This window comes from Nematocida parisii (assembly GCF_000250985.1).
Source record: "Nematocida parisii ERTm1 unplaced genomic scaffold supercont1.4, whole genome shotgun sequence".
NCBI lineage: Eukaryota > Fungi > Microsporidia > Nematocida > Nematocida parisii.
In genome coordinates this window covers 429,509-442,505 of record NW_013524649.1, presented here as the reverse complement: position 1 = coordinate 442,505, position 12,997 = coordinate 429,509, and the positions used below count along the sequence as shown (strand labels likewise).

At 32.2% G+C, this 12,997-nt stretch overlaps 10 protein-coding genes across 10 annotated transcripts; 2 read left to right on the top strand and 8 right to left on the bottom strand.

Moving 5' to 3' along the window:
* Nucleotides 1-13: 13 nt before the first annotated feature.
* Nucleotides 14-1,303, bottom strand: NEPG_01846 (uncharacterized protein; the record flags this gene model as incomplete). Its single annotated transcript, XM_013204220.1, has 1 exon — nucleotides 14-1,303. The coding sequence occupies one exon, from the start codon at nucleotides 1,301-1,303 to the stop codon at nucleotides 14-16; it is 1,290 nt and encodes a 429-aa protein (XP_013059674.1).
* A 1,199-nt stretch (nucleotides 1,304-2,502) lies between these two features.
* NEPG_01845 (uncharacterized protein) lies at nucleotides 2,503-3,111 on the bottom strand (the record flags this gene model as incomplete). The annotated part of the gene is made up of 1 exon (XM_013204219.1): nucleotides 2,503-3,111. A coding segment is annotated over one exon (590 nt), but the record flags the coding sequence as incomplete, so codon positions are not given.
* A 763-nt stretch (nucleotides 3,112-3,874) lies between these two features.
* NEPG_01844 (uncharacterized protein) lies at nucleotides 3,875-4,400 on the bottom strand. The gene has a single exon (XM_013204218.1). It carries the CDS (start codon nucleotides 4,213-4,215, stop codon nucleotides 4,012-4,014), a length of 204 nt encoding a protein of 67 aa, XP_013059672.1. The 5' UTR covers nucleotides 4,216-4,400; the 3' UTR covers nucleotides 3,875-4,011.
* Nucleotides 4,377-5,233, top strand: NEPG_01842 (uncharacterized protein; the record flags this gene model as incomplete). The annotated part of the gene is made up of 1 exon (XM_013204216.1): nucleotides 4,377-5,233. One exon carries the CDS (start codon nucleotides 4,377-4,379, stop codon nucleotides 4,953-4,955), a length of 579 nt encoding a protein of 192 aa, XP_013059670.1. The 3' UTR covers nucleotides 4,956-5,233.
* NEPG_01843 (uncharacterized protein) lies at nucleotides 5,004-5,213 on the bottom strand (the record flags this gene model as incomplete). Its single annotated transcript, XM_013204217.1, has 1 exon — nucleotides 5,004-5,213. One exon carries the CDS (start codon nucleotides 5,211-5,213, stop codon nucleotides 5,004-5,006), a length of 210 nt encoding a protein of 69 aa, XP_013059671.1.
* A 799-nt stretch (nucleotides 5,234-6,032) lies between the features above and the next one.
* Nucleotides 6,033-8,087, bottom strand: NEPG_01841 (uncharacterized protein; the record flags this gene model as incomplete). Its single annotated transcript, XM_013204215.1, has 1 exon — nucleotides 6,033-8,087. One exon carries the CDS (start codon nucleotides 8,085-8,087, stop codon nucleotides 6,045-6,047), a length of 2,043 nt encoding a protein of 680 aa, XP_013059669.1. The 3' UTR covers nucleotides 6,033-6,044.
* Nucleotides 8,088-8,535: 448 nt separating this feature from the next.
* Nucleotides 8,536-8,857, top strand: NEPG_01840 (uncharacterized protein; the record flags this gene model as incomplete). Its single annotated transcript, XM_013204214.1, has 1 exon — nucleotides 8,536-8,857. The coding sequence occupies one exon, from the start codon at nucleotides 8,536-8,538 to the stop codon at nucleotides 8,821-8,823; it is 288 nt and encodes a 95-aa protein (XP_013059668.1). The 3' UTR covers nucleotides 8,824-8,857.
* A 564-nt stretch (nucleotides 8,858-9,421) lies between these two features.
* On the bottom strand, nucleotides 9,422-10,144 carry NEPG_01839 (uncharacterized protein; the record flags this gene model as incomplete). The annotated part of the gene is made up of 1 exon (XM_013204213.1): nucleotides 9,422-10,144. One exon carries the CDS (start codon nucleotides 10,142-10,144, stop codon nucleotides 9,422-9,424), a length of 723 nt encoding a protein of 240 aa, XP_013059667.1.
* An 83-nt stretch (nucleotides 10,145-10,227) lies between these two features.
* NEPG_01838 (uncharacterized protein) lies at nucleotides 10,228-10,490 on the bottom strand (the record flags this gene model as incomplete). The annotated part of the gene is made up of 1 exon (XM_013204212.1): nucleotides 10,228-10,490. One exon carries the CDS (start codon nucleotides 10,488-10,490, stop codon nucleotides 10,254-10,256), a length of 237 nt encoding a protein of 78 aa, XP_013059666.1. The 3' UTR covers nucleotides 10,228-10,253.
* Nucleotides 10,491-11,020: 530 nt separating this feature from the next.
* NEPG_01837 (uncharacterized protein) lies at nucleotides 11,021-12,967 on the bottom strand (the record flags this gene model as incomplete). The annotated part of the gene is made up of 1 exon (XM_013204211.1): nucleotides 11,021-12,967. One exon carries the CDS (start codon nucleotides 12,965-12,967, stop codon nucleotides 11,249-11,251), a length of 1,719 nt encoding a protein of 572 aa, XP_013059665.1. The 3' UTR covers nucleotides 11,021-11,248.
* Nucleotides 12,968-12,997: the final 30 nt, after the last annotated feature.

Below are 12,997 nucleotides of genomic sequence, written 5' to 3'. Positions count from 1 at the left end.
AGATAAATATTTATTAGCCTGTTTTAATTTTGCCGACATTCAGAACAACTTCCTTTATGGACTTGTCTGTTTTCACTGTTGCCTTAAAAACAGCACCCTCTCGTGAACCTTTTACTACATTTGAGAAGTACTTGAGGTGGCTGTGCTCAGGGAATCTTCTTACTAAAACCACTTCATTAAAGCTTTCTTTTGCAGTGCCACTTCCTGAAACCGTGTATTCTGAAGAAATAAAGCTTTTCTTTCCCACTAGCCTGCCAATTCCATCAGAGATGGTTTTTATGTCAATCTGTGCATTAGACAAGTCTTCATTTTCTGGGATTTCTTCTAGTTGTTTCTTACTGCACTCACTCTCATTAGATGCTGTGGTGGGTGTCTGCTCAGTATTTGGTACATTTACGTCCTCGGATAATTTAGTCTTTTTACTGGGGAGCTCGCTGGTCTCTAAAGATTCTGTCTGTTCGGTTGCTTCACTCGGCAGATCAGAGCACTTTCTCTTCCTCTCGGATGAATTTATTTTGCACGTGCAGTTCTTGCACTGGCCGGTACCGCATGTGCAGGATTCATCGATTGATGAGGTTATAGAATCAGCAGGAACTCTTTCTTCTGTGTGCTGTACTGCATGGCAGCTTGTATTCTCTTCTACTGCTTTACTCCCTTCGCACTCTTCTATACCACAGTGTTCTGCATTACACTCTTCATCTTCTCTCCTCTCACTTATTAGTACTAATAGATCTACTGTGTTTAGTCCAATTACTTCTATTTCTACTTCATCATCTATTTGAATGTCTACAACTTCACACTCTTTTATTCCAACCTCTAAATCTGCAATGGTTACTTCCTCTCCCTTGCGCCTCATTACAACTCTTGTTGGTTCCTGCCCTGTACGCGTGTCTGAGTCAGCAATGGATACATTAAGTACCCTGACTTGCTTAGACTCATTTATTATTTGCTTCGTACTCCCTGCGATCTGTATGGTCTTGTACACTGCATTTTCATCATCTGTAACTCCTTCAGCCTCATCCATTTCTAAGAAAAGAACATCTACCTCATTCTCTCCTTCAGTTCTTAACTCTACACGGACACCTTTTGTTAGTGGCAAGTTCAATGTCTTACTCTCCATCTTATTCGTCAGCAGATTACAAATAGTTGCCTCTTCTCCATCGATTGCAGCAATAAGACTGGATCTAATACTATCCTTGGCTACACACGGTGTGAGAGAGACTGACTTTATAATTGTGTCATTTTCCATGCTTTCTTGCACATAAATATTGTTTGGTCTAATGGTTAAGCTATGATACTTCATTTTTACTAAAAAAACAGAAAAAAAAAGAAGAAAAGGCTTTGCACCACAGCACAGCCCAAATCCAAATTATTATAAATTACCCATAAATACGCCCAATTATATCTATAACCATAAGCTAATCAATATTTATATTACTAAGCATAATAAGTATTTATGGCTATTTATGTATAATAACCCGATATAACCCTAATTTATACTCTAGTTAATCACATAGATGGCACTAATTAATATCACCAGTTCATTTATTAAATTTAAAAGTATAAATAGAAAATGCATACGAATTAAAATAAGAAATTTAAATATTATAATAACCCGACATAACCCGAAATAATAATAAATTATTATTAATGTATTATAATACAGAATATTCTATTATATGTCATGTGTAATTAATATAATAATATTATAATTATAATATTACATAAAAGGAAATTTCTGTTAATCAATAATTTAATATCATTATATTAATTACACAATAAACACGATAATAGGTATAGTAATTAAAGAATAACCTATAAATAGACCAAACACATTACATTTCTAATTATACAGCACAGGCCAAGTGTGACCAAGTATGACTGATACACAGAGCAGACCAATAGGCTGAAGGGGTGTATAAGCAGTATAAGCAGTGTATGAGTAATAGGCAGCATGTGGTGTATAAGCAGTATAAGCAGTGTATGACTGAGTACAAGTATGTCTGACTAATAGGCTGTATAAGCAGTGTAACTATGTCTAATAGGCTGTGTATAATTAAGTAGGAGTAATAGGCTGTATAAGCAGTGTAACTATGTCTAATAGGCTGTATAGGCAGTGTATGACTGAGTAGAAGTATGTCTGACTAATAGGCTGTATAAGCAGTGTAACTATGTCTAATAGGCTGTATAAGCAGTATATGACTGAGTACAAGTATGTCTGACTAATAGGCTGTATAAGCAGTATATGATTAAATATGATTAATAGGATGTATAAGCAGTGTATGACTGAGTAGAAGTATATCTGACTAATAGGCAGTGTATGACTAATAGGCTGTGTATAATACACATAGCATATAGCATATTATCTATGCCTGTGTATGACTGTATAGCTATGTCTAATACACCGACTAATACACTGAATAGGCTGTGTACGCCTGTATATGTCTAATACACTGACTAATATAATGACTGATTAATAAGCTGAATAATACGGAATATACTGTGCTATGTATTTTATTGGTTAATTAAGATAATTGCTAGGGTCAAAGTGCAATGTATTTGCCATTGAGTAGAAGGAGCAGTAGTCGTCCTTCTTTTTGTTTTTCTTGTTCTTTTCTATGTTCTCTTCTCCTAGAACTAGTTTATCAAGTGTTTCTAAGTCTTCGTCCTTGAATTGGTGGTGCGTCTCTTCTAAAAAGTGTTTATGTGGGATATTTCCAAACTCTCTATTGTACCCGGAGTAATTAGATAAGAAGCATTCGTAGTCTTCTTTCTTGTTCTCCTTTTTTATGAAAAGTGATTCCAGTTCTATTTCTTTATCTGTCTCTTTCTTCTCATTTTGCGTCTTGCTGTTTTTTACCTTGGCTCTTTTGTTCTGGAACCATACTTGTACACTGCGTGGTGTCATTCTTAATTTAGTGGCAAGGGCCTTTCTTAATGCGGCATCTGGCTTTATGTTTGTCTCAAATGTCTTCTCAAGAACTTCTAGTTGCTCTTTGCTAGTTCTCTTTCTTGGCTTGACATGGAATGGGTTGTAGTATGTGTTCTTAAACTCCCCTTGGGATGTTTTGTGGAAACTATCGAAGTATGACTCAGGATTTGTGCACATTTATTTGTTCTCCTTTCTGGTTAATAATTAATCTTGTATTTATATTTGTAAAATGACCAAATTTGACTTTTTACCATAATTGGACATATTACTTAATTTGGACCTATTACAGTTTATGTCAAAATTATCCTTTCATTTTTGGTAATTATATAAATAGATTCTGGTCTATAAAATGGAATGAGTCTGTCTATAAAAAATGCAAAAAATAAAAAGGACGAAATTCTATTACAGGGGTATTCCTTATACAGAACTAAAAAAGATCCTTTTATATGAGTATAATAGTATAAATAGTCTACTGGGCACTTTATATACTTAAATTACTGTAATATCACTAGAATATATCAGTAAGAATCTTCATTTAATAATATCCCTGTGCTTTAATTACTCATTCCTTATGGTAAATAAAGTAAATTATGAGGTAATTTATGGGAATAAGTGTATAATATTATAATGAAAGAGTGAACCAGTGGAATATTCAAGTATAACACACTTAAACGTACGAATATATTTGATTATATAGGGTATAACTGAATATTGGATATTTATAGTAGAAGTACGTATAGTGTATGAGTATATTAAATAGAGTGTATGGCTGGGTATACAGAGTATAAATATGATTAGCAATAAGGAATATATTGGATAGTAGAATAATTCGGGTTATGCATATAATTGAATCTTATGTATATACTGCTTCTGTGTATACAGAGTATAAATATGAATAAGAGAGTTCCTGTAGTAGACATATTAATGAAGTATAAATCATGTGGGCATTAGAAGTAATAATTTATTGGATAAGAGTAGACTTAGTATAAGACACTCCGGGATATTTATTGAATTTAGACCATTTAAGAGTATCTGAAGGGGGTATTAAAGGGGATATTTATATATTGTGGGGTATAGTGCTAAAATGGACTATTTATAATAGAAAGCAGGAAGGGTACTTTTTCTGTGTTATCCCCTCTTAGAATAATCTCTGACAGTCTTTTGATCACTTTAATATGGTTTGACATGTCTGTGAACTCTTTAGATGATTTATTGTGTTTATCCATAAGGATGTCTAAGCGTGTGAATAGACTGACTAAGTAACACTCTCTTTCAATTCCCATTCTTTCTTTCTTTTAATTGAAGAGTGTCCACTACTTTTTGAAGGATTTCTGCGTATTCTTTGTTGTTCATGTAAAACCACTTGGATGGTAAAACTTTTCTGTGTGATTTTCTCAAACAATGTCTGACTGGTTTGTATTTAGCCAGAAACCGCGGGATTATTATGAATACCCAGGATAAGAGAGCCCCTATAAACTTTTTAGCACTGGAGGTAGAGCCATTCACACAGCGACCATTTGCTGAAATAATGAAAGAGTCCAAGGAGAAACAACTCCCGCACGTATTAGCAAAAGTGTTTGTGAAGAATGTGGATAAGCCCACCGTATACGATGCAAGGACGCTGTGTAAGTATCTATTTGAACTAGTCATATCAAGAGAAGGGCGTACTGTACGACTAAAGAAAGTATCCGATCCAATAGACGACAAAATAATCAAGGATATTTTCTTCTATGAAATCCCCGTGAACAGCCAGGATGGACTTGATGGGGTATTCATTGGTGACCAGAAGGATTTCTTAGCATCAAGTGGATTTAGGTCTAGAATATTCAATAGAAATGACCCTTTTGACTCATTAAGCATTAATTTCTTATTTAAGGATAAGACACCCAGTAGGCTTGGGAAGAAACCTCTTGTCCTAATAGGTATTTCATTTATTATTCTCTGCATTATTTTCCTCTCATGCATTTACACACTAATGCATACTAATAAACTGATAGACCCGATAAAAAAGCATTTGAAATAGCCCAATTCACTCCAATAGACCAATACTCTCCTTATGCTATGTTATTGGTTATTTCTTAGACAGAATGTATCCTACCTCCTGTGAGAGAATAAATAGACTAATTGCAGTACTGGATATAATAGTAAGTTTACCTTCTGTTTCTAGCTGTACATTCTCTCTTTTATCTATTCCACGGAGTATCCCTTTTATTCGAGTTCCTTGCTTCATCTCCACAAGTATTTCTGTGTCTATGGCCTCATACACCCATCTAATACACATGAATAAAAATAGCACGCAGTTTAAATTATGGAATATTCAAAGTATCGGCTGTTTTATGCATAAACAGTATAAATTCGGGTTATATCTTCTGATTATACTTCACACTCTCCGGTGTACTATGCGTACTTTAAGATATTTTTATGATTCGGGTTATATCGGGTTATATAAAATTATTAGAAATCTTCATTATACTTGATAAGCGCACTATTTCTGGTTATTATTGAATTAGTAAATTTACAGATTTTATTATTATGTGGTATCTGTTTTTATATTTCGGGTTATATCGGGTTATTCATTAAATATATTTAATTAGTCTTATTATACAGTAGAATTACGTATTATAAATACTGTACAAAGTGTGCTTTCATGCATAGGAAGGTCTTATCAAATAGTTCCTGGACATTCCTTGCAGAATTTCGGGCATTGCTGTATGCGGAAATCTTCTTTAAAATTTTAAAAAAGAAGCTGGTGCACACGCACATAAATATATCAAATATGGCGGGAAGTATGCATAATGGCGGGAGATAATTCCCGCCCAATCTTCCTAATTGGGACACTACTTCCCATTTAGTAATTAATTAGCTCCCTTTGGGGATGGCCAAATTGGGCCTGGCCTAATTAGGAGATTACCTTAAATGGACATATTGGTCCCGCCCTTTCACATATCCCAATCCGGATACATTGCATTTCATTAAAGCCCAAGTAGAATCGATTAATTGTGTTCTCTGGGGGTATTCACTCACTTGAATAATTCAATAAGTCTAACCAGAGCCCACAGAAGATTTCATTATGGCTGGATAGGAATATGTAAACTAATATTGGTCTTTATTCTTACTGTTTTTTCCACGTAATGGTAGAAGTACTTGATGAATCATTTGGTTTGCTCTTCTCCCGTCTATTCCCTGTAAATTCACTCTTTTCAGTCTGCTTTCTTGGTGCTTTAAACTCTTTGTATGACTTGTCTGCAGTGTCCTTCACAAAATGTGCAGTGCTCTTTTCAGTTGTATTTTCACTTTTTCCTTTATTCCAGACTCTGGCAGTAGAGGACTCTTCTCTGGGCGCAGTGGTTTCAGACTTATTCATGGCACTAGATATACTAGACAGGTTAATAAAAGTGGATGGTCTGTCTGGTGCTTTATAAATACCAGAAGAATTATCATTATTTACTAATTCTGAAGTACATTCTGTCTCTTCCCTACTCCTCCACTGTGATCTTCTGATGGGCTCTCTCTCCTCACGAGGAGTAGATTCATCATGGCCTGGATTCCATACTGACTGGTATGTTCTAGTTGGTCTAATGGGTGGTACGTATGTGTACGCCTCAGATTTACTCTTATCCCAGTTCATTTCTGATGTGCTTGTGGTGGTTTGCTGTACTGTTTCCTTTTCTTGTTCAATGGGTTCTTCTTTAATTTTCTTTAACTCTTCTTTTTCAATCCTCTCCTTCTCAGCCAGTGCTTTACTAAGTACATCAGAAATATCTAAAACAGCTGAATATGCATTGACTATTACTTCTAGCATATCTAACTGCTTTTTCTTAGCTAATTTAAATCTGTTGTTTATAACTGCTAATTCTGCAAGTCTTGATGAATTTTGGTCTGCTTGTTTCTCTGCTAAGACTGTATTCCTGTAGTGCTTAATTGTATTTCTTAGCATATACTCCTTCCTCTCAAATAATACTGTAACTTTATCTTTGTACCTTTTTTTAGGAATTGCTGGCTGTGAAGACTCCTTTGAATTTTCATTATTCGTAGATATACTTGATACGACTCCCTCCATTCTATTTTGTGCTTTATCTGATCTTATAGAATTTCCTGTGGTAGGTAATGCATTCTTTGGTTGTGCATTATCTAATTGGTCAACATAATCAATAAATGTATTTCTGCTGTTACCCTCTTCTAAATATATCTTTCCATCTACTAAGCTGTAGTTTAACCTGTTCAGCCGGAGGAATGATATTTTATGGATTAAATCATTAATTACATCTGAATCGGATTTATCTTTGTTATCCTCTGCTTCTTCCTTTACTGCATCCTGTGCACTGGCTATGTTCTTAATCTCCTGTGTATACCACGCCCAGTGTTTAACCTCTTCTTCTGATAATGTATCTAATACTTCATAATTCATCAGAGCATCTTTCTTGTTTTTACTTGTATGCCCTATTATTCTATCATAATCTGTTATGATCTTCTGATACTTCATGTACTTACACACATTTTTATCCGGAGATATTTGAATGTCCATTCCCTGCAGTATTTTAATACTGTTCACATGTGTTCTGTAATTAGTGCTGATTAAGTATTTAGTAATCATCATTAACTTCATTATGTTCACTTTTGTACTGCTACTGGGGTGTCTGCTTAATAGTGATAATACTTGATATGACTCATAGTGGTACCCTAAAATATAGAACACGTGCGCATAGTCAATTAATAATGCAGGCATGTCATTGTCCATTTCTAGTGTGTGTAAGTGTACTACTATTGCACTACAATCAACATCCACGGTAAACACAGAAAGTAGTTTTAACAGTACACTCCTTACAACAGAAGTGTTCTTTCTGTGTATGCCCAATATTTCAAGTAAATTCCTGGTTTTCTGTGTATTTACACTGTCTAAAGTAATTTTACACTCACAGCTCTTCCCACTTAACATATTACAATTCTTATAAGACACAGACTCACTTGATTCAATGCTCTTTACATACTGTGTAATAAACTCTGCTGTATAATTTATACTTTTCTGCTCCCTAACCTTCAATTTATGAATTATTCTTTTTATGTCAGTACTCCCTGCAATGCCTACTAAATCACTGATACTATCCAATAACGTATTGTTTAGTACATGAGAATCAATAAACTCGTCAAGATTCATCCAAAGAAAAATAAAAAAATAATATCTATAATAATAGAAAATAAACAGTTTCTGTTGAATAATTAAAATAAATTTCCTGTGGTATAAGAATATTCATTAGTATTACAGTATAATACAGACTAACACTGTATATAATACAGTATATGTGAGTCATATACTATAGAAGTATAAAGTCATCTAATACTGTACTATATGGATGTATAAGTATACAGAATAAAGTAATAAAAAATTAAAATAAGCCATATTTTATACAGGAGTAGCTATAATTAATAATATACAGTGTATAGCATATTTTATTATTATAATTAGTAATAGAGTATTTGAATATATTTATACATATTAATATTTGTATAGTACTAAATTTAATCTGTCTGTATATATCTGTGTATATTATTATATATTTGTATGTCTGTATAAATATTCTTTACTTTTTTATAAATTATTTCTTATGTATGCTATAATTAAAAGTATTGAAGAAATGGGGAGAATATTCCTTATGGATGAATGTTTATTATACACAAATATAAAGATAAGTAGAACTCCTGTTATGTGGAATGGGATATTTACTTATTGTATAAATAAAGGATATTCTCCATTTAAGAGTGGATTGATCTCAGGATATTTTATTGGTGATAATCCTTGTATAGCACGGAGTGTACGTGGTGGTATTTCTGGTGTTAGTGTTGGTATAACTAATAAACTCAGTCAGTATATAATTAATCGTATACAGAAGTGAAATATTTATGAAGTTGGTTATATCTGGTTATATAAATAGCATAAATAATATTATTATAAGTGTATTCTTTTATTCCTGTGTGTTAATTACTTATTATACTTAAAATCAAATATTTCAGAGAGCGGCACATGATCTTATGATGATTTATGTTCTGATCATAAAGTATACGTACTCTTCTACTCCACTGGATATTTCTGGTTATATCTTATTATAACTGGTTATATCTATTAATAGTATTTCTAAAAAGTGTTCATAATTATTCAGAATAATTTATAATGTGAAAGGTTTATTTAAATTTAAAATAAATAAATATACAGCATAGACTAGTCATACAATACACATACAACACATATATATACAGTATATATTATTACTGATATATGCGTATACATATACATACAAATACACCAATAATACACATATACTAATAATACACATTCACATATCATATGCACATACCAATCATATACATATCATATACACATATACTAATCATATACACATATCATATACATATACACATATCATATACTAATCATATACACATACCAATCATATACATATACATATCATATACACATATATACAAATCTATTTATTATTTATTTAAATAATGAAGCATTAATAGAACAAATGATAATATCATTATAAGTAATGAAATGAACCTTTTTGCTACTTTCTTTTTTGCACCTGCATTTCTTATGTATGTCCTGCTTATTTTTACATCTACAGATGCAGCTGCTGTATTATGTAATATTACATCTATTCTTTCATCTTGAACATATAATTCTTGGGTTATTAACCTTTGTAATGTATCAATCTCTGATACTCTTCTTCTGATTTGTGCTACTTCTCTTTCTGTGCACCTTACTCGCTCAAGAATCCTTTCATTTTCTTCATGTAGTACTTGTAGCATCACTGGTTTTGGTCTTACAACAGATGATGATTTCTCTGGTTCTAGTGCAATATTAAGTGAAGATTGGATCTTCTTACTCTTCCTTTCTTCTAGTTTAATTTCTGTTCTTTTTACTATTGCTTTAATATTTGAAATTATCCCATTTGTATACTTACACTCGTTCTCTGGTTCTATTAATTCTGTTGCCTTTGTGCTTTCCTTTACTAGACTCTTAATCATATTTTCTATCTCTGTGTAGTCATACGCCCTCCTGTTTATTAGTGAAGTATAACAAGAATTTAAAGATATTCTTAATTCCTTTGTTATACTTAAGAACCCTGTTATACTGCTCTCTTCGATGGTATTGCTTAATTGAGTAATACCAGTGGCTGCCACGTCTTTTTTAAATTCTTGTGTTCTATCCATCCTCTAAATTTTATTTTGCTCCAATAATAATAATATATTCTTAACCAATTATAACTAAAATATTCTAATATTTATTTATAATAACCCGATATAACCCGAATAATAAAATTCATTTTATTTCTTCTAAGTTATTTATGAGGTGAGAGATTTCTGCTACTATTTCATTATCTAATAATGCTTTATAATTTATGTTTGGTATAAAATTATGTCTTGTTGTGTTAATTAATGGAACATTATGCGTTATATTATGAATATTATTAGAAATATTAACAGGATAAGAAGAGAGAATATTCAGTTGAGCAGCAGAAGATCCTGTGAGTCTTTTTGGGGGGATCCATTTCTCCATTTAAGAATAAAAATAAAAATGGGGTTTATTAAATATAATACACAATGTGTAAATAATTGTAATTAGTGCACAATGTGTAATATGTTATAAGTATGTGTGTGTGCATTAAATATGAGTATATGTATAAATAATAATATTTATTACCCTATTACCAATAAATAATATACAGTGGTGGTTTCCATGGACATATAGATCCCATAATTGCCTTTGAGTGCCATTGGCCCTGTGTGGCTGTCTCTTGACAGACCCTGATTTAATTAAGCTGTGGCAGTTGATGCCACAACACCGGGAAACTATATAAGGACGATGGAGAATAAATAAAGACACAGTTTACACGAGTAGATCCAGTTTACACTTTAGAGACAGAGAGGAAAAACAGCTTATAGTATAACTATCAGTTAATTATTGAATGCAATAGAAATAAAAATAGAAAAAAGGAAGAGAAGAGTAGAATGAAAGGGCAGGGAAGAGGGGGAGAGAGAATATTAACATACGGTTATTAATAATTAATATTATATAGATTAGATTAAGTTTATTACTAGTTTATAGTATTGAGAGATTATGTAGTATAATCTATAAAGAACAGATAATTCTAATTTCTGACTCTGAATAATAATTTCTTATACGCATATAATATAAATAATAATAATAAACTAGTAGGAACCGCCCAGAAACAGAAAGCACTCCATAAAATATGTGAAAATGACATATCAACAAGTGAATGTTCCGGGTTGAATACTTCTACTGGGCAAATGGATTCACAATTTCTTTAGAATTCGATTTAATTCCTTATGACAATCGAAGGCTCCATACATTTTACGATTAGATTTATATTTAAATAATATGTTGAACACATCCGTAGGCAGATCCAATAGATCAGTACTATCACGACCCCAGGTACATTTTGCTATTTCATATATCAGGTCATTTTCATTAAACGAGAATCCAGAATTGGTTATTTCTTTATTTACCTTTATATCTTCAAGGTAATAAGAAATTTTAGCTAGCATATGTGAGAAGAAGAAATTCGGGTTATATCTCATAGTAGTTTTGTATATTGTGATAATCCAGTCTAAGAGTGGACTATTATAATAACCATCTGAAGGTGATATATTAAACGCTTTTAATATAGATTTTTTATCAGAATATTCTGACTCTGAATAAAATATGCTTATTATGCGAGAAAATGGGGTGTATAGACCGATAAATTCTGAATCAACATCCATTAGAATAAAATCGACTAATAATACTGGAAGTAATTGACAAATTAATACATATAGTACCCCGGTGAAAGTAAGCCATCGTATTGGAATGGGAGCGAATTCTATTAAAAGTGAATATACACCTATTAAGAAAGATGCGCATAGTAATAAAGTAATCGGAATAAGGTGGCCAATAGAATTAGTGGCTGATTCGACTATTTTGCAATTTACAGTCAAGTAAAGACCCCAGTATACAATTATAGATACACTCCAAAGTACTAATGTTTTTTGAAGCAATGAATTAATTATCAGCGCACATGTATAGTCACCCGCTGTAAAGCGTTTTTCTTTTATATTGAATTTGCTTGTTTTGTAGAAAGAAGGGCTATGGAATCCATTTGAAGACCACATACAGACTAGAGATCCAACAAATAGGAAGAATAGATTAAATGTCTGACTAAGAATAGAGACCCAACTTATATTATTGATTACTTTATAATACTCATTCATTTTGCCTATTAAAGTGCTGATTATTTTAACCTTATTTATATTTTTTAATGAAAAATAATTATATTGTTGATCGATATAATGTATTTTTCCCTTTATTTCCTGTAAGAAACAGTATAATAAGTGCGGATAGAATAGTGTGATGTGTGTCGTTGCGTATTTATAATTTGGATTTAAACCATTAGAATCAGCTGCAAGATACTCGCACAGTATATAAAATGTATTAAACAGTACAATACTGCATAGAACAACTATAAGCAGCGTAGTAATCAGAAAAGACGACCCTCTAAATAGTTTGTTTGAGTATAAAGACAAGCCAATTATTTCTCTAACACGGGTAAAGGATATTTTTGCCTGCGATAACCAGCAACTACTGCTTGAACTTCTTCTAGGTCCGCGTGGAACTTTTGATATTTTATTCCACATCTTTCTAAGCACAGCAATATTATTTTTGTCTTTTTCATTAGTGACTCTACCTGCAATGAGCTGCATAAGATAGTCGGCATAAAAAACATCCTTAGGAAACTCTACGCCCATCTCCACGAAATACTCATCTGCTTCAGACACAGGGCCAGAATATATAATAGCAGAGTTATACATAACAATAACATAGTCAAATACATCCAGTAGTATTTTTGGTACATGGTTTAATGCAACTACATTTGTATTACTAAATTTCTTTATATGAGAAAGTATATTTCTAGTTAATTCTGCATTAAGTCCATTCAATGGTTCTCCCCATATATTCATCTCTTTTATAGAAAGCATTCCCCCAATAACTGAAAGTATTTTCTTCTC

What these genes read in the sequence shown, in the direction of transcription:
- NEPG_01844 (XM_013204218.1), bottom strand. Translation starts at nt 4,215, where the DNA reads ATGGGAATTGAAAGAGAGTGTTACTTAGTCAGTCTATTCACACGCTTA.